At 34.9% G+C, this 23,330-nt stretch overlaps 8 protein-coding genes across 8 annotated transcripts; 5 read left to right on the forward strand and 3 right to left on the reverse strand.

The window, feature by feature from the left end:
* Window positions 1-280: 280 nt before the first annotated feature.
* Window positions 281-1,807, reverse strand: DFA_08845 (uncharacterized protein; the record flags this gene model as incomplete). Its single annotated transcript, XM_004356275.1, has 6 exons — window positions 281-331; window positions 445-480; window positions 577-874; window positions 956-1,235; window positions 1,327-1,495; window positions 1,781-1,807. 6 exons carry the CDS (start codon window positions 1,805-1,807, stop codon window positions 281-283), a joined length of 861 nt encoding a protein of 286 aa, XP_004356328.1.
* Window positions 1,808-2,084: 277 nt separating this feature from the next.
* DFA_08846 (uncharacterized protein) lies at window positions 2,085-2,213 on the forward strand (the record flags this gene model as incomplete). Its single annotated transcript, XM_004356276.1, has 1 exon — window positions 2,085-2,213. The coding sequence occupies one exon, from the start codon at window positions 2,085-2,087 to the stop codon at window positions 2,211-2,213; it is 129 nt and encodes a 42-aa protein (XP_004356329.1).
* A 100-nt stretch (window positions 2,214-2,313) lies between these two features.
* DFA_08847 (pmp22 family protein) lies at window positions 2,314-2,988 on the forward strand (the record flags this gene model as incomplete). The annotated part of the gene is made up of 3 exons (XM_004356277.1): window positions 2,314-2,382; window positions 2,476-2,663; window positions 2,742-2,988. The coding sequence occupies 3 exons, from the start codon at window positions 2,314-2,316 to the stop codon at window positions 2,986-2,988; spliced, it is 504 nt and encodes a 167-aa protein (XP_004356330.1).
* A 90-nt stretch (window positions 2,989-3,078) lies between these two features.
* Window positions 3,079-4,578, reverse strand: DFA_08848 (putative transmembrane protein; the record flags this gene model as incomplete). Its single annotated transcript, XM_004356278.1, has 3 exons — window positions 3,079-3,851; window positions 3,922-4,050; window positions 4,128-4,578. The coding sequence occupies 3 exons, from the start codon at window positions 4,576-4,578 to the stop codon at window positions 3,079-3,081; spliced, it is 1,353 nt and encodes a 450-aa protein (XP_004356331.1).
* Window positions 4,579-4,759: 181 nt separating this feature from the next.
* On the forward strand, window positions 4,760-5,751 carry DFA_08849 (uncharacterized protein; the record flags this gene model as incomplete). The annotated part of the gene is made up of 3 exons (XM_004356279.1): window positions 4,760-4,789; window positions 5,278-5,383; window positions 5,726-5,751. The coding sequence occupies 3 exons, from the start codon at window positions 4,760-4,762 to the stop codon at window positions 5,749-5,751; spliced, it is 162 nt and encodes a 53-aa protein (XP_004356332.1).
* An 837-nt stretch (window positions 5,752-6,588) lies between these two features.
* On the reverse strand, window positions 6,589-7,671 carry DFA_08850 (uncharacterized protein; the record flags this gene model as incomplete). Its single annotated transcript, XM_004356280.1, has 3 exons — window positions 6,589-6,709; window positions 6,809-7,226; window positions 7,554-7,671. 3 exons carry the CDS (start codon window positions 7,669-7,671, stop codon window positions 6,589-6,591), a joined length of 657 nt encoding a protein of 218 aa, XP_004356333.1.
* A 189-nt stretch (window positions 7,672-7,860) lies between these two features.
* On the forward strand, window positions 7,861-11,718 carry DFA_08851 (uncharacterized protein; the record flags this gene model as incomplete). Its single annotated transcript, XM_004356281.1, has 9 exons — window positions 7,861-7,874; window positions 8,132-8,238; window positions 8,461-8,672; window positions 8,752-8,944; window positions 9,084-9,149; window positions 10,301-10,625; window positions 10,788-10,979; window positions 11,051-11,648; window positions 11,677-11,718. 9 exons carry the CDS (start codon window positions 7,861-7,863, stop codon window positions 11,716-11,718), a joined length of 1,749 nt encoding a protein of 582 aa, XP_004356334.1.
* A 133-nt stretch (window positions 11,719-11,851) lies between these two features.
* Window positions 11,852-23,242, forward strand: DFA_08852 (uncharacterized protein; the record flags this gene model as incomplete). Its single annotated transcript, XM_004356282.1, has 20 exons — window positions 11,852-11,960; window positions 12,219-12,413; window positions 12,576-13,824; window positions 13,899-14,581; window positions 14,670-14,882; window positions 14,949-15,082; window positions 15,157-16,104; window positions 16,932-17,448; window positions 17,531-17,602; window positions 17,686-18,010; window positions 18,079-18,512; window positions 18,589-18,846; window positions 18,917-20,015; window positions 20,097-20,203; window positions 20,584-21,333; window positions 21,408-21,638; window positions 21,726-21,986; window positions 22,073-22,203; window positions 22,286-23,020; window positions 23,168-23,242. The coding sequence occupies 20 exons, from the start codon at window positions 11,852-11,854 to the stop codon at window positions 23,240-23,242; spliced, it is 8,526 nt and encodes a 2,841-aa protein (XP_004356335.1).
* Between the last annotated feature and the right edge of the window lie 88 nt (window positions 23,243-23,330).

Consider the following 23,330-nt stretch of genomic DNA (forward strand, 5'->3'; position numbering starts at 1 on the left):
ACTAAATTAATTTTAAAAAGGCAAGGAAAAGTATTTGAATAAAATTATTTTCTTTTTTTTTTTTTCAAAACAAGGAGGATCTGTTGGGGGGTGGGCCATCCTCAAAACTTAAAAAGTAAGGAAATAAGTATTTAAAATGTATCTTATATACAGATATTGTGGTTTATTGTGGATTTGTTCAAAATATTAGGTTGATGATGGAATAGAAATTTAATCATTCCTTCGTATATCCTTTGGTTTTATTTAGTTTAGTTTGTTGTGTATTATATAATATTAAATATTATTTATAGATTAATCTTGGTGTAATTTGTTTGAATGAGGTGACAAGATACTAAGAACATAGAATAAAATGGGGATTATCATTTGTGCAAAGAATACTGATGTTACTGGGGCAATATATCCAAGTAGCGTAAGTGGAATATATGTCAGTGCAATAATTAAAACAATATGGAAAAATTGATACCATGTCTCTTTGAAATCCTATTATATAAATAAATTAATTAATTAATTAATTAATTAATATATATTAGTATAAATCCACATGAGAGAAATTAAATTAATTTAACTAGTACATACAGATTCATCGAAATCACCAAATGAAGAATCAGATGAAAACATAGAGGTTCGACCAAATAGTATTGGTAGTGATACTAGAATGACTACTGATAATATGATGGAAAGTAGTTTGAGTATATGGTTGAAGGTTGAATTACTAAATAGGACATTATTGGCATCATAGATGGTTTGGAACCATGTAAGAGCTTGCAATGAAACATAAAATGTTATAAATGAAACATCCATAATAGTTGCCTCTTCAACCACCATCATCAATGGAATTAATACCACCAATAATGTACAAATTATAGATAGGAAACTAAATAGATAAATAAATTATAATAAATGGTTAGAAGAATGAATGATCAAAGTTTCAAATCCTCTGTTTATCTTATCCTACCTTGATGAAACGATTGTTAATTTATCACTCTTGAATATTGATACAACGATAAACAATGAGAATAGGTAACAAAAGATGGATGCAATGATCATAAACACCTTGACAGGTACATCGTATGAAGAATCCAATGTTTTAAGTAGGAGAGTCTGTCTAGTTGCCAAAATGACATTGACCGATTGGAATGATTCGAGTATGATTAAAACAGGTGCCAACCAATCCAATATCACTGTATATATGTTGATTGATAGATCTGGTAGTACAAGATATCCAACACAACAAACTATATACAATAATATAATCTCTAATAATCCACTTAATTTATCCTAAAGATAGAGTAGGTATTAGTATCAATATATCTATCTTATTATTACTATTATTACTATAGATATGACATACCCATAATCTAGGCAAGAATAAAGTAATTAACAATAATATAAGTCTATAAGATAATAATAATAGTGAAAGCTTTGCAGTCAATTCAAAACTCCATAGTGAAGAGAGAACAAGACATCCTAAAGGTGCAATAAATGTAAAGAATAACTTTAATAAATATATTAGCATCTCTTTCTCTCCTAGCTATTCTTAATATGTGTATGTCACTGAAGAAACTAATAAATAATAAAAAGAAAGAGAGTTTAAAGAATGTACCCGCTCGTAGTCTCTCTCATGTTCCCTCGCTTTTTTTTAGATTGTTGAACTTCGAAGAGTAGTGAATACCCAACCCCCTAAAGAAAGAAAGATGGTACTTGTTTTTTTATTGTTCTTATTCTTTCGTTCACAGATAAGATATTGTAGTAGGAGGGATTTAATAGAATCGGAACCAACCAACATAAATGAATCTAAAATGTTCATAATTATGTCACTATTACTCGTCAGAGTCTGTCTGCAACTACAAAAATATCTTGGGATTCGCATATTCTATTAATTAATCGATTCATTATTAATGAACCGACGATTCAAATAGGTAGTAGACCAAAGTGAACGTTCATTATATCAGTATTTGTATTACATCTATCAACAACATACCTCAAAGTAAAGTAGTGAGAATAGATTAGTGCTACGAATAACAGACAGAACGAGGAGAGGAGTTACACCACCCAACCTCAAATAAGAATCATATATAAAGAACATGTTTACATCAGCACTTAAAAGTTCATGGGGTAGATACAAAGTACTACTTGAAACTGCACCATTTGCAACAAAGTGTCTTACAGCTGCTGGTAAATTAATTTTCGAATCTTTCGTCGTCTACGATTAATCTTAAACCATCTATCTATCTCTCTCTCTGTCTTTATAGGAATTGTAACATTGAGTGATACAGCATCACAATATCTAGAAAATAAAGGAACAGATAAGAAATGGGATCCAAAAAGAACATTTATGATGTCTACTATATCCATTCTAGTGATGTCTCCTCAAATATACCAGTAAGTCAACTATGACAATTAAATCACACTGGACAGTATCTTGACTAATCCCTCACCCATCTCTCTTGTAGTTGGTTAAAATTCCTTGATAAGAGATTCCCTTCGACAGGAATGATTTCAACCACTGGAAAAGTAGTTGTCGATCAATTATTATTTAGTCCATGGTTGATCAATTGTAACTTTGCCGCCGTTCAATTCTTCCGTAATGGTGGTAAATTCGATCTTGATCTACATAAAGAGAAATTGGAAAGAGATTTTTTTAGTACAGTTAAACAAGCTTGGTATGTTAGTTATACAATATAATCAATCAATCAATCAAATAGATCTAGATATTAATCCCATTGTGATATAATTTATAGGACTATTTGGCCAGTTGCAAATTTCATTATATTTTCTATTATTCCTTATAACTATAGAATGGGTGCTGGTAACCTTGTCACTGCATATTGGAGTGGTTATTTATCATCCATGTCAAACAAAACACAATCCCCACCATCATCAACTACGCCAACACAACAACAATCTACTATAACTACACCTAATAATATTACAACTACTACTACTACTACGACCACCGCTGCGACTGTAACACCAACTTCTCTTTAAATATATACTATATGTTTAGTTATTTATCTACAAAATATACAACTTATTGTATATTAATTAATTATTAATTATTTATGATCATCACTATTATTAATTGTTATCATTATCATTATTATGATTATGATTAAAGTGATGATGATGATCAGTATGACTATGTTCAAAAGTTTGCTTTTTCAATTCCTTTTCAACATCCTTTTTAAGTTCTTTGTAGATACGGAAACCATGCCAAATATTAATGACTGCATAGAGGATGGTGGTTGGAACGATCCATAGGATGTTTGGCATACCTGCTGCTACGACCAACGCAGTGCTGTAGATGATCGAAGTGGCCTCGACATTGAATACGTAGCGGTTGTACGATCTACTCGTAGAGATGACATTGTCGTTACAGTAGCGACGATAGGTGTGTACACCGGCCACGAGAACCGATGCAATGGCTGTGTTTCGAATGCCAGCAGCTACAGTCTGCCATGGTCTCTTTCGCAGTCTGACATAGGCATACAATCCACCGACCAAGCCATACGCCAACACACCACCTGCACCAACAGGACTCTCATACATCTCTTGTAGTCTGCCCAAGAACTGACTCTTTTCAACGAAAAAGTCATTGTTGAATGGGCCTTGTAGTTTAATCTGTGGGTATCGTCTCTTGAGCTCAATGATCTTTGATTTGGTGGCGTCGGGTATATCAACACCACTAAACATTGATAGTTGGAAGAGTAGTGATAATTGATACTCTAGATTCTTTAAATAGTCTCTTCCACTCTGTGTATTGGTATCTACCACCAAATCCTTTCCAGTTTGATTCATTCTTTCAACAATCATATCAAATACTCCTTTTCTATATAATAATTCTCTTCCTCCTAAAATACAAATCAATAAATATTCTTGTTCACAATATATGATATATATATTCTATTCATTTCTACATACTTTGATAAGTTGATATTTCATATAATAATTGAACACCTTGAATTGATAATCTATCTCTTTGGAGTAGATCAATGTATTTAACCAATTCACCAGTATTATTCCATAATCCAATGGGAGGTGACCACCAAACTGTACATTTTTGAATAATTGGATGATTAGTTTAAAGTGATTAAGATATAGTATAATACTATAATATTTATACATACAATAATTGAGTATACGAGATAGATAGGAAGGTTTATCTTTTTGATCATCTTGATCTGTTAGGTACAATACAGTTGAACCAAAACTAATACCAGAGATGGCAGCACCAATTAAAAATGCAATGTAATTGTTCCAATCTCTATTTGCTCCTGTTAATCTCCAATCTGCTTTTGTATAAACATTCTCTTTCCTTTGTTGTTGTTGTTGTTGTTGTTGTTGTTGTTGTTGTTGTTGTTCTTGTTGTTGATTATGATCAGTTGAATAGTATCTATAGTTTTTAAATGTGTTGTTGTTGTTGTTTATAGTAGAGGTAGTAGTATTAATTGTAGCAATATTACGATTATAACCAATAGCTCCAACCAATGCTGGATGGATAGATGATCTACAATATCCACTGATCAGTGAAGCAGTGGATGTTAATGAAGTGGAAGATGTTATGAATTTCTTTATCATTCCTTCTTTCCTTCTTCTTTGTTGTCAACGATCAATAATATATATATGAAATATGATGTAATGCAATGTAAGGTAAGGTTTCCCAGGTCAAACTAGTTTCTAGAAAAGGAAATGTACAATAATAGCTGATGATGATGAAGAGGATGAGGTGTCAAAACTAGTGAGCAATGAGGCTACACCAATGTCCGAGTATGGTAGAGATGAGGAAGAAGTAAGTAGGGTAGGTAGGGCAATGTAAAGAAGCTCTTTAAAATTAAATGAATATTTATTTTCTTTGGGGGTTTTGAAAATTTTTGGTTGGGAGTACCGCCTCAGAATCTATTTATTTGTAAAACTTATTTCTCTCTATGGTCTTCTTTATTTTTAATTATTCTTTTACCAATCGATAGATCTTTTCATTATCTATCAAATGGTTGACAAAAAAATTTGCGAGAGGTTCACCCTTCTAAAAAGTACTTTCCGTAAAGTCGCCATTAGCCATGGGCTAAGATGAGGTCTAGAAAGCATTGTTTGGAAAAACAAATGATATAAACAGAAAGAGCACAAAAAGTTGTATCTATTGGTGATATTGGATCGTCGTTTCAAAGATTATTCAAATAAAAAAAATGCTATTCTTCAAAGCCTATCTCATATAGTAAACATGCAACCATATAAAACTACGTGCTACATGGATCGGATCACGATTAATCAAATAAAAAGACAAGCGCCAACGCAAGAGGTGTAGGCGCCTTGAATCTTCAACATTATATGCACTGGTGTCGGCAGTGTTCAATGCATGCCACATCCAGCAACGCTAGACAAGATGGTTAGTATATTTGGAATGGATCAATAATCAAATAATTCAGAAGTGGTCAATCTCAAAACAATTGTGAACGCTCAAGAGTAATGGTAGCTTAATCTCATATATCGATATCATGGTTATTTATTTGGTACATACTAGTATTATTGTAATTGGCTCTTTTAAAACCCATCAAGGCTAGTGGTCATGGACAATTTCGCATTCGGTCTATCAAAACCATCCATTCTAAAAGATAATAAATAATAATTAGTAAACAGTATTTATGACAGTAATTTTACAAGATACATATCTTTACAGTTTTTAAAAATGGACCAACTCGTCTCTAATCAATTGATTCTATATTTAAAGTACCAATATATACAGACTTGTTATAGATTTAAAATAAAAAACCCATCATCAAGAAAGAAAACACATACAATCTTTATGAAAGAAGAAATTGACGACCAATCAACTTTGCCCTCACGCGGTAAACAAATGGCCTTGTTTGGAAACTTATGAATATACCTACCGAAACAAACCCGCACACTCCAAGCACGCCAAATGATCGATCAATTCCCCCAACACTCAAACTATACTTGTTTGGTTCCCCAACTTTGAGAATCCCATTTAAATATCTACAACATATCATCTAACAACTGTGTGTATGAAAAAATCTTTCTCTTTTCATTGCGGTTGTGGAAGAGGAGGATGAAAGAGATGTAGGCCTGGAGGAGATGAAGAGGAGGGAGGAAGGGGCCGAGTTATCATACAAATTTAAAACTATAATGGGTTGACATAGTTTTAAAATTAGTTGTGAATCATCACAGAGTGATTGTTGGTCTACGTCATGTCCTCTAAAGGCGTCATTCCCATTGTTGATTGACTGATTGATGATTGTTTAAAATATCTTGATGAATCTAATCGATCGATGGTTATTGTTGTTGGTGTCATGATGATGATGAATGAAAATTCTCCCTCCAAAATTAATTAATTCTCTTCATGACATGATAGTGCTGTGCTGTACTGTGTTCTCATATTTACTACTTGTATTGTACTGCGCGAGACCCATCCTAAAGTTAAATTCATTCATTCATTCGAGACAGACATCATCCATCAAATGACGATGATGATTGAGATTTAATTTAACTTGTTACCCTATACTACTTGTGTTGATGATCAATATTCACATCATCATCATCATCAACATCATCATCATCATGACTTTTATATCTCTAAGTATTGTATTGTAATTGTATTGTTCTTATTCTTATGACTCTGTGATGATCATGATGTTTGTTGGCGTTTGTGAATGCTCCATTTGCAAATTTGAACCCAAAATCTCTTAGTTGCTTACTAGTATGAAAAGGTGACACTGATGATAATATTCTTTTGAAGAAAGGAATTAGTATACATCAACAACTACTACTAGTTAATATCGTATATGCAACTTACTGTGTCGCTTTATAATAATTCTTTTTTCCATCTTTTGCTTCCTTGTGCATCTTTCTAATGATGTTGATACAACTAAAATCTCTTGGTGACATAAAAACTGTACCATCTTTGTTGATCTTTTCTCCTTTGGGGTCGAGAGTTGTCTTGATACCTCTTCCATGTTTAGACATGCTCAAACTTCTTAGAACCTCTGCTTGTAGTACTTCGTCGCCATTTGTATGTCTTCTCAACAGGAATGACGTTTTATTTCTAATGCGTTGCACTTGTCTTAATGGGAATGTTGGTTTAACACGGTCGCCAATTAATCGTTGGTAGACTGTTGGAGGTGTTGTTGTTGTTGTTGTTGTTGCTGCTGCTGCTGCTGGTGATGCAGAGATTGTTGTTATTGGTACTAATGCTACTGATACTGATGCTGCTGCTGATGCAGTGATAGTTTACTCATGATTAATATGCTTAAAATAAAGATAAAAATATATCTATAATATTGATAATTCATTAAATAAAGATATTATCAATTTAATTAAATAATTAATTGTTTGTTTATTGATTCTACACTTTTTTTTTTTTTTTTTTTTTAAATTTTTTTTTCTCATGAGATAGTGCGATCTTTATGCGTGCCGTAGGTGACTGACCTGATACATTGCGAGGTTTGAACATTTGTTTCAAAACAACAACAGCAAATAGCCCCTCTCTCTCATTAATAAATGGATCCTATCAAAAAGAAGAAACAACAATAGAATCATACCCTGATTTGGTATCATACACCCCCTCTCCCTCCTCCTCTTCTCTTCCATTTTAGATCTTGGTTCATATAATGAGCCTAATCCGCACCCCCCATCCTCCTCCTTATCCGCCTCACTCATATAGTGAATCAACACGCCCATAATCTGACGGTTACATCAAAGAATGATCGTGCTTTGGTGATCATATCCAACCATGACTACCACCCCCCTATCCTCCTCCTTATCCCCCTCACTCATATGTTGAATCATAAATGATCGTGCTGCTGTGGCTCACCTAGGCATCATGAATGCCCCCATTAAACGGTGGTGATGACACAGTTCGGGTATTAAGAAACCACCATACGATTATGATATCATTGGGACACAACCCCATCTGTATATGTATCACCCTCACTTTTTGTTGGTAATCAACAAAGACAAGAAAACATTTGTTTAAAATAAAATATTATTCATCAAGCTCCAATGTTCTCTATTTAAAGTGTTCTTTTTTCTCATCACATCATTATTCATTTTATCTATCTTTTCTTCAATTCATTATCTTTCTGCTATATTGTATTACCTTTATATATTTTTTATATAGGAAGCTTCTAATTGAGGTTCACTATCGCACAGTGGTCATCATGAATGGCCCACTTCCATCCGCAACAGAGACAAGAACAACTCAATACCCTCTCGATCGTCTCATGGGTAAGAAGTGGAATAACGAACAAAACTTGTTTGTGACACATCTCGGCCAATATGCAAGATACTATCACTCTGTTAAGAGGTTAGTAGGCCAATTTTTTTTAATATTTGTATACGACTTTAATAACAGTAAGATATCATCAACCTTTTTTTTTTTTTGAACATGAATCATTCAGATAAGTTCATGAACTAATTGATCGATTTCATGTATTTTACCATTTTTAGTGTTTAGTTTGTCCCGACAAGAACTCGAAAAAGTAATACCAAAGTATTACGACATGAGTGTTCTTTCAAAGAACAAAACAAATGAATTATATGAAAAAATGGAAAATCGGTTGACTTTGCCGATTCGATGGGATTCTCTAATTGTGGAGGCCATCATCTCAAAGGTGATGGACATAGACACACGCAAAAGCAGTAATAGTCCAAGAGATTATGTATGTATAACAGTCTGTGACAGTTATGATGTGTAATAATAAATTAATTTTTATTTTATTCTTTGTTTACTCTTTACAGAATTCTGCACAAGATGTCCAAGCAAAAGAGAAAATCGTCAACAAAATGCTATCGAGAACATTTGCCAAACTCAAGGTAGACGAGATGGTTGCAAAATATCAAATCCTCCGATATGCACTCCTTGACCCAGATCTGAATCCAATTGGCTGTTGCCACTCTTATAAAACCGCCTTTGCCAACTCCATTTGCAATAGTTACTCGGCCGAGGTGGCCGAGACCTGCAAAAGGATGGTGGAGAGTGCTTTAGACCGTCAAGATGACCGAAACATATTCATTCCACCACGAGTCCAAGTTGGTGTCGGATCTTCTGGAGGATATACTTGCCAAAATAGATGATGGTGATATCGGTGAAGGGTACCAAGCTCTCAAACTAATATTTTCATCTCAACCATTAAAAGGTATGTCATTGATATTAACACCATCACAGGTTTTTTTTAAATATCTTCTTGCGTCGGTTCATGTAACTCGATCTCTCATTTTGTTTATCTTTTTCTCATACACGTCAAAAGGGGCAGTTTGCGGAGTGTCGATCAGATCTTTTTTTTTTTTTAATATTTTCATTTTTTTTTTCATCTCAAACAACTCACAGAAACCAAATTTAGAGAATGTATATTAAACTATTAAATAACATCGCACACTCAACACAACATTATCAATAGATAGAATACAGCGAGTATTGTTTATAGTTACACTTTTAGTGTAAGAACCCACACATCACTATCATTACTCCTCTTTTACACCATTTCTTTTTGATTATCTTTTGTTTTCATTGGTTTACCAATCAATGCACCACCCATCTCTTTCCTTTTAACTACTCATTGTTGGCCAAGTTCATCTTTACATATCATTGACCTCTTGTGTTCACTCATAAATTATATAATCCTTTTTGATCCAAATCAAGTACCAATCTACACTACCACTCTTTATCGCTCTGCATCCTTTTTGTTGTTCGTTTGATCCACTCTCCTATCCGACAAACTTTCTTTACCACTTAACTTTCCATCAGATACTGCAATCAATCACTACCATTGCTCCTCTTTTACCCTTTCTTGTTTTGATTATATTTGTTTTTATTATCGAGATGCACCACCCATCTAACCACTCGCCTCATTGTTGGTCCCAGTCTATTTCATTCTCTTCCTAATTGTGCACCAACCAAACACATCGCCCAACTTTTATCATTTGTTTTGTTTGGTCAATGATAAGTGTAATCATCAACACCTTTTTCAAATACCATGCATGGTCTGTTCACCAAGCTATACACTACTTGGCCATCTCTTATTTTTTATTTGCTCTTTGTTCAAAATAACCACACCCTTTTGTTTGTTAGTTTGATTCACGGTAACTTTCTTTATCACTTATCTTTCCATCAGATCGATAATGCAAAACATCACAATCATTGCTTTTACACCATTTCTTTTTTGTTTTCATTATCCAATCAACGCATCCCTATCTCTTTTGCCTGCTCTCTCTATGCAGTGACAGACCTGTCAAACCTTTTTTTTTTAATTTTAAACCTCTCTAACATTTATTACATTTATCATTATAGATCATAATTTGGAATGTGAAAAGAAAAGGTTAAAATTAAAAGAGGAAAGAGAGGCCAAGCAAAATCAAGAGCCAGCCATTCCCAAGGAAAAAAAAAAGAAGAAACAGTTTTTGGGTGACAAAAGGCCTGAAAACTTTGATGAAATCAATTTTGATGGATCTGTTTATTCAATATCAAATTTGGCCACAGATTTAGAGATTGATAGCAAAAATGTAAAGAAATTAAAGGTTGAAGAACATATATCTGGTGATTATTTACAATCTGAACTCTCATCAAAGTTGGAAGCGTTGATCCAATCATCAACATCAATAAGTGCCTGGAGTGGGTTAAATACCCTCCAATTGAATAGATTGAAAATGCTAAATTTGGAAAATATAATTAATCCGTAACTATTATTATTATTATTTCTTTTGTTATTTTTTATTATTATTATCATTAAATTAACTAATCAAATGCTTTTTTTGTAATCTTATTTTTTTTTCTATAGAGAGGACAATTCAATCGATTTTTCAAAGTTGACAAAAGATCAATATCCATCTTTAATGGATTTTTGTGAATCAAATGGATACAAGTTTCCAAAAGGATATGACCCTACAGGATTGAAATCCCTCATGACGTCCGATTTGGAGACGATAAAAACTACTCCTTTCGCATTGAATAGCTTTGCACCACAAGCAAAGTATGTATAAAACAATTGACCAATATCTTTTTTTTTATATTTTTAAAACTAATCCTCTTTTTTATCTATAGATTCAACAGTACTTTTATCCCATTCTCGATAGAGTTGTTTGTCAGTATAATCGTCAACTCTGGAATAGATATGTCCCTTGGTTTGACCGACAAACACAAAATATTAAGGTATATTTCAAAAATATTACCTAATTTGGAAAAAGAAATTGGTCATCCATTGGAAAGTGGCTATCCATTGGATAGATTTAAGTTTTTCGACAAGGAAATTGAGATCCTCAAAGCTTCGCACTTGGCTTCTTTTCCTTCATCGTCAGATGTAACAATATCACCATCCTCTTCGTCTGATGTAACAACATCACCATCCTCTTTGTCTGATGTAACAATATCACCATCCTCTTCGTCTGATACAACAACATCACCATCCTCTTCGTCTGATACAACTACATCTCCATCCTCATCATCAAAAAAAAAAAGAGGTAGAACTCGTAGTGAGATTGTGGATATAAAGTTAGAAAAATTCCCTGATTTTAAAGATTTTAAATTGGAGGATCTTAATCGACAATTGGAACTTAGAGATATCGAATCCCCAAACATTGATACACAAGTCCAAGAAGAGGAAAATATTAAAAGATTGAAATTGGTTTTATGGCAAGACATGGTAAAACGCTTGCAAATAGATTTTAAAGAAGACTTTGACTACAGCAAATCCAGTCAAGTTAGCATTTTAAAATGGTTATCTTTACCTACTAGCACTATTAAAATCGAATATGATTGGTACTGCTGTTCATTGCCAACACTGAAAGCAACTCTCAAGAAACTATTCAATGACAGCCCAAAGGTGAAGAGAAATGGGCCAAGGAAATGGATGCCAAAGTCTCTTGTTTCAACAAAAAAATCGTTTCTTTTTCGTTACTATACGATTGGATTTGTTGGAAAATCAGTCCTCTGCGATTATTTGCAATCACCGTATGTAAAAGACAACCCATTCGATTTCAACGGGTCAACAAAAACAATTCACCCCAACTTTAATGATTACGAAAGAGACAATATTGGTTACATTTATAACCAAAAAATGTCGGTCCTAATCAATCAAAGGGCGATGATGGTGACAACCAACGTTCCCAGCCATATCTGGTTCCAAACAAAAAGTAAATGTCATTGTTTTAAAGCATTATTATCTTTTACGACCCATTCATTTTACTAATATTTAATTTTAATCTTTATATAGGTGCAAATGAAAAAGTAGTTTCTGATGTGCAAATATCCATGAATAGCCGTCTCTTGCCATACCATTTGAAAAAGAGACAAAAACTAGAAGAATCTTTTCCAGAGCAAAGTTTGGTCTCTCAAAAAAACGGTCAAGATGGCACACCCATGGATGATTCCGATGACGACGACGATGATGATGATGAATCATGGAAATGTAAACAAGTAGAAGAAATGGAAAAGAACCATTCATATTCATACAACCATCCCCACTATGCTTGTTTTGTGGCAAAACAAGTTGGGTTGAAACCAAACATTCCCAAAGTCAAGGATAGAGATATTATCTGTGCCAATTGTTTGTCATCCCACTCACTTAAAGATTTGCCTATGGTGTGCGAACAATGTGATGCGACCATTCCTATTCTATCGGAACATGAAAAAAGATTGGATTTATGTGGTGACCTGATGGATCTGTACTCGGTTGATATTCAACTAAAAAGGAATGCATTTGAAAAAATGCCACCCTTTGATTCAAAGGATGATCTATTCCCTCCACCAGTACCATTAATTGCCGAAATCAATCATCGACTCGTCAAATTTGACCAACCTGAATCACCCCATGTGGAGATTTTTCTACACGAGGCTCTCAACACCACCTCGATAGCACTCAACAGTAACAGGTCAGGAATTGCACCCTCCATGCGGAACCTATTCAATCTTATTAAAACTACATCCGATCCCTCGATGCAATTTAGAATTCGTGATGCATATCCCTTTGTCCACGACTCGTCTACTGGCGGATTTGAAAATGAAATCAAACATGAAATCATGGTGAAGGAATTAATGAAGCATTTTTCAATGACAACGTCCAAGCTCATTATTGTTTGTGGACAATTCCCTTGCAAGGCAGCCAAAGAGGCTTTTAATGCCAATCCTTTGGATTACGAAATGGTTGACTATAGTCAAGAATCTTATCACACCATTTTAGATAAAGCCAAAGGCACAACCGAGGACAAAGAGGTGGATGTAAGTAGGATAATTCCTAAAAGGCTCATTGCTATCGCCCCGCATCCATCAGTCATGTTTGCGTTGCACATAACAGCAGCCTATATTTTGATTGCTCATGATATCTACAAAATGGCTCCAAAGGTATCTCAATTTGACCCAGTTCAAACATTTAAATCGAATTCCCCCTCGTCTGCCTCGTCCTCCTTCTCCTCCACGTCCTTATCATCCACGTCATCTTCATCATCTGCCTCGTCATCTTCATCATCTGCCTCGTCTTCCTCGTCTGCCTTGTCCCCGTCCTCCTCGTCCTCCTCCACGTCCTTATCATCCACGTCATCCTCATCATCTGCCTCGTCTTCCTCGTCGTCCTTATCATCCACCTCCTCTTCATCATCCTCCCCTTCGTCCTCCAATCAAAATACCACCAAACGCCCAAATCTAAGTAACAAAACAAAAGATTTTCCTAAACTTAAACAATGGACGTTGGAACATCTAGTTGAAGAGGCCACATCCCGTAAAATCGACGTAGAGAATATCAAAGAAGATCGTCTTCAAGTGGAATGTGTTTTGTTGAAATCGGTCCTTGGGGTTCAAATATGGTCAGAACAAAAAATTGAACAGTTTGATCTAGAGAAATCAAACTCGAAAAAAGATATACTGACCTATGCGAGAGAAAAAAATATCCCTTTGACAGACTATTGGTTCTTCATGACGTTGGAAACCCTCAAAAAAGCCGTGCAAAGGTGTCTCGCTTCCACCTCGTCCCCATCTCCGTCCTCCTACTTGCCCACCCCTTCCTCACCCTTGACCGATACCTCAACCACCTCATCTCACTCCCCTCTTCCCCATCCTTGACCGATGCCCCACCCACTTCATCCTCATCCGATACCTCAACTCCACCCTCTTCCACCGATACCTCATCCTTGACCGATACCTCAACCACCTCATCCGATACCTCAACTCCACCCTCTTCCACCGATACCTCATCCTTGACCTATACCTCACTCCCCTCACACTCATTCTCCTACTCCTCCTACTCTAAACCTTTTGTAAAAAATGAAAAGTGCGTTTACAAAGATGAAGAGAAACATATAAGAGCAAAGAGAGATTTTTATCACTCTGGAATGTGTAGAAGGCGCCGAAGCAAATGGAAAGTTATGAGGGAAAACAACTGTGGCAATTATCTTTATATCGGAATTGATCCTGGAAGGTCAAAATGTACGATTGTAGACTCTATGAATCGTGCTCGAGTGGTTTCAGTGGCATCTTATTACAACCTCATGGGCACTGACCGTCTTCTGGCAAGACAACAAAACTACAAAAAGAACCCGGTCCTGTCCAAATTTGAAAGTGAATTGCCACCCTATAATACCTTTGGTAAGTGTTATTTTAAATATGCATTGTCTATACCACCTATATATTATAATATTAATATTTATAAACTAACTTTTTTTTTAATTCCTAGATACTTTATTCAATGTAGAATCTGTATTGAGACGAATAGAGTATGAAAGAATTACCCATAGGGATCAATGTCGTCTTTATTCCCATGTAGTGACGTCCTATACGTTTCAGACCATGGACAAGAACAGGAACATTGACAAGAAGCGCGCCCAATATGCCTATGCAAAGAGCTTTGTACCACCAACAACAATCCCGAAAAATAGAATAGTGATTTGTATGTTTTTTTTATTTCTTCAAACCATTTATTATTATTTGTTATTAATCTTCTTTCTTTTTATAGATATTGGAGGGTCTGATTTTTTCCATGGATCCCGAGGTGGTGGTAGAACTGGTTGTACATCAAAGACACTACTCAGACTGTTTTTGAATATGGGTTACAAGGCACGTCTTGTCAATGAATTTAATACCTCCAAAGTATGTGTGTTTTAATAATTGAATTTTTAGATCAACCCTCGAAATGGCCATTCATTAATATTTTTTTTTCCAAGATTCATAATGCATGTGCCTCCAAAATTCATTCTACCAACAACAACAAGTTCCTAGAAAAAGCTAAACACCAAAAGGTTAAAAATGTGTTGCCAGAATCTTTTGAAAAGACCCATGTTGTTGGTGCACCCATATCCTCCACGTTTTCAGACAATGGTGTTCGTTGGCAAGGAAAGGATTCCAAGTTATGTGATGGTTGCAAATTGACTGATTACAATTGTCAATGCTCCAAGGCTCAATTGGCGGACAAAGAGAATGATTCAACTCTGAAAGTGTCTCAATTGGCAGATGATATGAATGAAACTCTAAAAGTATTCATATCACTTGAAAATACTTCACCCTCTCCAACTATGCTATTGGAATCCCTTTTCTCTTTAAGCAAAAAGACTGTCAAGGAGTTGATAGAGTTTTGCAATCTAAACTCTATCAAATACTATCAACAAGAAGAGCCAACCAAAGGGAAAAACAAAAGAGGTTCTCACAAGGATAGTAAGGGTGGTGCTACCAACAGCAAAAAGGACCAACTTATCAACGCTATCATCAAGTTTAATTTTGAAAAACAAAAAAGGGATGCTAGCAAAAATAAGAAAAAGAGGTCAAAATCGTCATCAACTACTAATGATCGTTGTAAGGACCAAGATCAAAGCAATAGTCAAAAGGATGGGAACAAGTCTACAAGCAACTCTGTTTCGACCCACGATTATGGTTTTGGTAAGTCTCTTTGTGATAGTCAGATCAAAGATCTCTGGAAGTCAAAGAACCCAAATGCGACAGAAATGCCATTTAAAACTAAATGGCAATGGCTATATTGTCCAGTTTGTGATCATTTCTTCAACAGAGACTCGAGCGCTGCAAAGAATATTCTCTTATTGGGAATCTTACACCAAACCGCAGATTACAGGCCATGGATTTATCGTCCTTTACCTGCCGATATCGTGCATATTGGGAGGGTAGACACGACCTAGTTAACCTTAACAGGGCCTTCCTGCATAAATATGAAAGTCCCCCCCCCAGCTGTAAGTTATTAGATAGAAAATATAATGTTGATCTCAATTTACTGATTTTCCCCTTTTTTTCTGTACTTTGTCTTTTTTTTTTACTTTGTCTGTTTTTTTTTTCTTTCCTCAATTCAAAATAAAAGTTCAAATCGATGGTGTTGTTTGTTCAACCGAAAATGACTGACATATTTTTTGATGCATTGATCGTATGATCACAACACAAAGCAGCAACTTTGTATGCAGAAAAGGAGGAGGAGGGTATCACACACTCTCTCTATTTAATCGATTGGGGGCTCTCGGATGATGCCTTTGATCGATTGTTGATTAGAATTCAGCGAACTGGTTGAAGATCACAATATAATCTTATTGGGTGGTCTCCCTCTCTATGAGCTTCACCCTCTATTTTTATTGTTGATCAATAGAACCTTTATATCAAAGAGCTCTTCACAGCATGGTGATCTATTCTCTTCACTTTTCTATTCATTATTTTATTCACCTAAATTTATCGAGTTTTTTGTTCAAACTAAAAAAGGGGAAACTCTTTATATTCAATTTAATCAACTCTCATTTGATATTATTTCTATTTTATATTTTATATTTATATTTATATTTCTATTCTATTTCTATTTTATATTTTATATTTATATTTATATTTCTATTCTATTTCTATTTTATATTTTATATTTTATATTTATATTTCTATTTCTATTTCTATTTCTATTTATATTTCATCCTCTCATAACCTTTCAATAAACGAATAGAAATAATATAGTTTATAGATTTGTTTTAAATCTCATTTTATTGTGACAATGGACAGATCATCATCACCACCACCACCACCACCACCACCACCAATGACCACCACATCAGAACAACCTTTAAAAAAGCAGAGGTCCACCACCACCACCACCACCACCAACACCACCACTACCGCCACCACCTCTACCTTTACCATCGCCACCACCACCAGTACCTACACCGAGTTGCAACCAATGCAACTAGATTATACAACTCTCCCCTTACCTGCAACATCATTCATTGGATCCATATCCAAAATCGTCAATCCACCATCTCTCACACATGAACAGCTAATGACAACTTATTACAATGGAGAGGAGATTGATAAGGATTGTCTCAGAAAGACTTCGATGGTACTACCTGGTATCCAAGAGATATTTAGTAAAACGATGTTGGAACTCATCTGGCGAGTAGTTGATTACAACAACATTGCTTCCCACCATTTAACAGTAGAACTGAACAAAGTCATTTTACTTGACTGGGTCAAAATCAACAAGGGTATTTAAATTTAGAATATTAATATTAATAGCATAATTTATTTATATATTTAACCCCCCCCAATTTTTTTTCCAATTAATAGAACAAAAGAAATACACACTCAAAGAGAAATTGGATGCCTTTAATCAAAACAACTTTTTTACCCAGTCAGGAGGTAAAGTATACCAAATATAAATTTCAAAAAAAAGTTTGTTTATTAATTAATTATTCTTTATTATTTATTCTTTTTATCTCTAGTTAAAATTGAAAAAGATGAATGTGAGAAGCTATATGATGATTTGGAATCAATATGTAACTTGGAATCGTTTATGTTTGACTATAAGGTTATTTTATTAATGGTCAAATTGATCATTTTGGACAAAGAATTTTTTGCTCGATCTCAAGCGTGCATCAGTTCCATACATCTTAAAAAGTATCAAGAGATCACACACAAAGTAAAGGAACACTTGGACAACACCAAACCTTTCACCGGAGCCGAGCTCAAGGCGTTCATCAAACTCGGCCAAGAACGTTACCGACTTGAATATGCATTTGGAAAGAAAATCTCTACTCTCACGGCAAGGTAATATCCCTCAATTTATTTTTACCTCTCTTGTACTAGTTTTGAAATTAATATATTTCTATTTATAGATTCTTTCTCTTCTTTATTTTAATTCCAATTTGGGTAAAAGAAATCGACCAGACAACCAAGAAAACCATCCGAATTTATCGACTAAAAGCAGTTCCTCAGCTCGATAGAAATGATACGAATATTACTGGAAGTAGTAGTAGTAATGGTAGAACTATTAGTAACGACATCAACAACAATAATAATAATATAAATAGTAATGGTACTGATAGTAGTAATAGTGGTGGTAGTAATGATAGTACTTTTGGTCTTGATATCAACAACAACAATAATAATCAATATATTATTAACAATAATAATAATAATAATAATAATAATAATAATAATAATAATAATAGTAACAATTATTTTTTACCGGCAACTGACAAGGTCGAGAAAATTGCATGGGAGAATATAATTTTTAACGAGATGGCTCGATCGACAATGATCAATACAAGTATGTAGCAGCAAAAAAAGTTAATTAACTGATTGATAATATTTATTATTAATTCATTTTATTTTATTTGCTCTAGTCAATCATGCAGTTGTGATGGTCGATCAATTATGGAAAAGTGAGTTAGCGATTCATCAACTACCTACAAAGGATCTCGATGATGTTGATGAAATTGACCATCAAATATCTAAATTGACTCCTGATCAAAGGAAGGCAAGAGAAGATATCATGAAAAAGTATGGTGATTTACACATCAAATTAGAGGCTAAACAAAAGGTTGATGCTAGAGTTGCCAATATCGCCGATGAAGTCGCTTCTTTGATCAAATTTGGAGATTGTAAGTCAGACAGATATACTATTTTTTTCCATTTCGAAACGATCGACTAAACATTTTTTTTTTTCATTAGCTTTCCAAGAATTTTGTAAGAGAAAGGAATCGGATCGATTGGAAGCTGAAAGACTTGTACAAGAAAAAGAAACAGTAGATGAAAAGAAAAAGAGAGAAGAAAAGGAGGAGGAGGCGGCCAAAAAGGCAAAGGAGGCCGCTTCGAGGTTACAGAAGAAAAGAAAAAGAAACAAATCAAAAAAACTAGCGAGTGAAAAGAGAGAAAGGATCAGAGCAGGTATTGAAAAGAACATAAATGATATTATCGATTTTATCAACAAAAAACCAAAACCATCTGCCATTAAGCGATCAAAAAATCAATCCAAAACAAAGGCCAGTCGAAAAATGATTCAAGCAATGAATAATAGTTTTATTCATCAAAGAATCTCCAACTCTAACGTCGTTTCCCACTCCAACATCGTTTCCAACTCTAACATCGTTTCCAACTCTAACATCGTTTCCAACTCTAACATCGTTTCCAACTCTAACATCGTCTCCAACTCTAACATCGTTTCCAACTCTAACGTCGTTTCCAACTCTAACATCGTTTCCCACTCCAACATCGTCTCCAACTCTAACATCGTTTCCAACTCTAACATCGTTTCCAACTCTAACATCGTTTCCAACTCTAACGTCGTTTCCAACTCTAACGTCGTCTCCAACTCTAACATCGTTTCCAACTCCAACGTCGTTTCCAACTCTAACATCGTTTCCCACTCCAACATCGTTTCCAACTCTAACGTCGTCTCCAAAAGTGCCAAGCTCCAGAAGGAAAACAATAAAGCCTACAAGGAACAAATGCGGGAGTATAAAAAAGCAAAGGAAATAGAAAGGATCATATCCCTTCACCCATCGGAACGATCATCTTCATCGTCATCAATATCATCGACGCCGACTTCAGTAGTAGAGCCACCACCACCATCATTCCCATCAGCATCATCGTCGTCGACTTCAGGAGCAGAACCGTCACCACCATCTTCTTCGTCACCATCGCCATCAGTTTCATCGACTTCAGGAGCAGAACCGCCACCACCATCTTCTTCGACAGATCCAGAGGAGGAAGAGAAGAAGAAAAAGATTCCCGGTATGTCAAACCTTTCACCAATAGTACCCATAGCCAAGTAAGTTATGCATAAACAAAAAGAACAATCACATTTATCAAGATTACAAATTAATAATAATATATAATTTTTTTTTAATAGACTCGATGCACAAAAGCCATTTACATCAAATTTGCTCGAAGCTTTGCTTATTTACTATCACAAAGATTTAGGAATTAAAAAGGATTTTAATCCCTCTGAAGCATTGGGTTTGGTTGTGATGAATTTAAGGAAAACAACCAAACCTTTTTTCATCTTCATTGGACATTAACCCTTTTCGAAAAGATCAAATGGAGAAAGCTCTACAGTATAAAAAAGGGGTATTTATAATTTTGTCGATTCAATTATTATTTATAATTACAAATATTAAACAATTGCTTTATTTTTGTATTTTTTTAGATGAAAACCCCACCCCAAGAGGTAGCTCTACCAGCCCAAGCCGTAGCTCTACCAGCCCAAGAGGTAGCTCTACCTCTTGCGTCGACCTTGTTCAACCCTTTTATCAAAGGGCACAGGGCCGAATTGCTGCAACCTGGCCCATCACAAACAACAATATATTTTCCTGCACCGTCATTTGTAATGCTTGAAGCTCCATCACTGTTTGATGGCATGCCAACGGTCACTTGTCAATCGGTACCTCCACCATCTTTGGTTTATTCACCAGATTCAATGGTAACGTTGGATCATAAATTCGCTAGTATATCAGTGCCTACACTTACTCCACCATCACTTCCTCCTGTACCATCACTTCCACCTGAACCATCACTTCCACCTGTACCATCGCCTCCACCTGTACCATCACCTCCATCAAAGAAGAAGGTCAGCAAGCCATCTGCTGGCATGAAGAAAAAAGGTGGACCTCCACCTGTACCATCACCTCCATCAACACAGAAGGTCAGCAAGACCAACAAGTTCATGAAATTTGCAGGCAAGAAGAAACTAAAAGTTCCCGCTTGGTCAAGTTTTCATATGGATACACCTTCTGCCAGACGTCCGCACACTCTAGTGTCTGTTTCATTGGCATGGAACTCGCGTCATCCAAATAACCCGATAGACACTAGAAAGAATAGAATTTATATTATTAATCAGTTGAACGAACGAGGTGTGGTGCCACCACCACAAAAGCCGATCATTGCTCCAGCCGACCGATTTAAAGATATAGAGATAGGAAAGATTCGTGTGTTTTTCGACAAGCAAGCTTTCTTTACCACCGATGGAGCAAGCATCACCTTTACCTACAACACCATCAAGACACCAAATGATATCATTGATTATGGCAAAAAGATATTGATCGATGAAAAGGATCGAGTACCTTTTTCTCCAAAAACCATCTACGAAAGTATGAACTTTTTTTTTTATTAATCTATTATTTATTAGACGACCTATTTTATTAATGATTTTTCTTCAATTTAGATGATATCATCAACAAAATGAGAGATGAGAACATGGAGGATGTTATGGCCTTTGGTGTTGATCCTGGCCGAAGAGGTAACTATTGGACTTGCAACCAACTACCATATACCTTTGATCAAAGGGGTGATGTACGCAGCAGCAAGTTGGGATCCAAATTCCTCAACGAGCGAGAGAAGGCTTTGTTTGGTGACAAACTTTATCATTTCCAAAGTGATTTGCCTAGTCTAAAACGTATGTATAATCTAAATCATATAATCATTTACCAACACCCATTGTTTTTATTTATTTATTAATTCATTTTTTTTTTTTTTTAAATAGATGATGTCTTTGATCCTCAAACATTTACAGATAGACTAGAGTATTACAAGAACCCTCTCTACCTCGAATATATTGAAACAAAGACTGACCGTCTGCAACGGCTAAACTGGTACAAGAACCACTCTTTTAGAAAAAAGAGATTGAACCAATCTTATTTCAAAGAGGCCGAGGTCTACATGGAGGAATGTTGGAAGGCAAAGTATCCAGAAATGATACAAAATCGGTCTGCTGAGGGGAAGAAAAAGTTTATTAAAGAGAATAGTATAATATGTAAGCGTAGTTTATAATGAATGATACAGCTTAATCATTTATTTTATTAACAATGTGGTTTTGTCTTTTTAATATAGTTTTTGGAGCTGCCAAGTTTAGTCACAATAGTAGAGGAAGTCCAACCACCTTTAAGGCATCTACCGTGGCTGGTCACTACAAATCAGTAGACTACAATATTATTATGATTAACGAGTTTAACACCTCTCGAGTAAGATTAATATTTATTTGGTTGGTTTATTTATTTATTTTGTATTCACACTTTTTTTTTCTTTTTTTTCTTACATCTATAGCAACATTTCGACTGTTGGGCACGTTCCGAGAAGAACCATTTGGACAACTTTAACAAACATGTGCCTCATGTCAAAGGTGAACCATTTCAATTCAAAATGGGCGACCTTCGCAAAAGAGAATTGAACATGGACTACCTAGACCAACAAATCATGTGCAACGACAAGGATTGTCAATCGGCACATGACAATGGTCACACTCATTGCTGCCAACTCAAAAAAGGTAGTCTATTTTCATTGGACCATCTCCAATCACAAGCTGGATTGGACGAGTTTCTCCAAAGCAATGGTCTGTTGGATGAAAACAACAAAGGAAGGACCATTGATCCTAGTTACAGATCAGCCAACAACAATAATAATAATAATAATAATAATAATAATCGAGCCAACAACAAAAAGAGAAAAAAGAAGGATGTAAAGAATAATAATGATACACAACCTTTAAATAATGATGGTATGGAGATTCATGGTACCCACTCTCAAACAGTCCAATGTACTAGCACATCACCAAAATCTGACGATTATTTAAAGGATCAGGTATTATACAATCGCGACATCTCCAAAGCTACCATCGTGGATATGCCTGGTTGTCATGTATACGTACCTTGGAAGACGGCTTATTGTACCTGTTGTAAACGTTCATTCAACAGAGACAAAAATGCCTCACTCAACATCCTCCTTCTCGGTATCTTGTTGATCTGGAAAGATCTATACAGACCAACAAGATACAAAGGAATTGTATGTCGCACACCTTTGATCGCGAAAGATGATCATCAAAACGTGTATGTATAATTTAACATAAATAATTATGTTTATTATTTTTTTTATTAATTTTTTTTAATTTTTTGAAAATAGTTCACCGAATAGGACAACTTGATCTGTTAGACCAATATTGACGAAGCAACCATCGTAATTTGTACACAACTCTCAAAGAAGAATAAGGAAGATTTTATATTATAAATAAAAAATATATTTATTTGTTTTTGTTTGTTTATTAATTATAATGTTATATAATTTATTTATTGTTTTCATAATGTTATAATTCTAA

Source organism: Cavenderia fasciculata (assembly GCF_000203815.1).
Source record: "Cavenderia fasciculata unplaced genomic scaffold Scf_ET2XIPL01COFD4-5, whole genome shotgun sequence".
Taxonomy (NCBI): domain Eukaryota; phylum Evosea; class Eumycetozoa; order Acytosteliales; family Cavenderiaceae; genus Cavenderia; species Cavenderia fasciculata.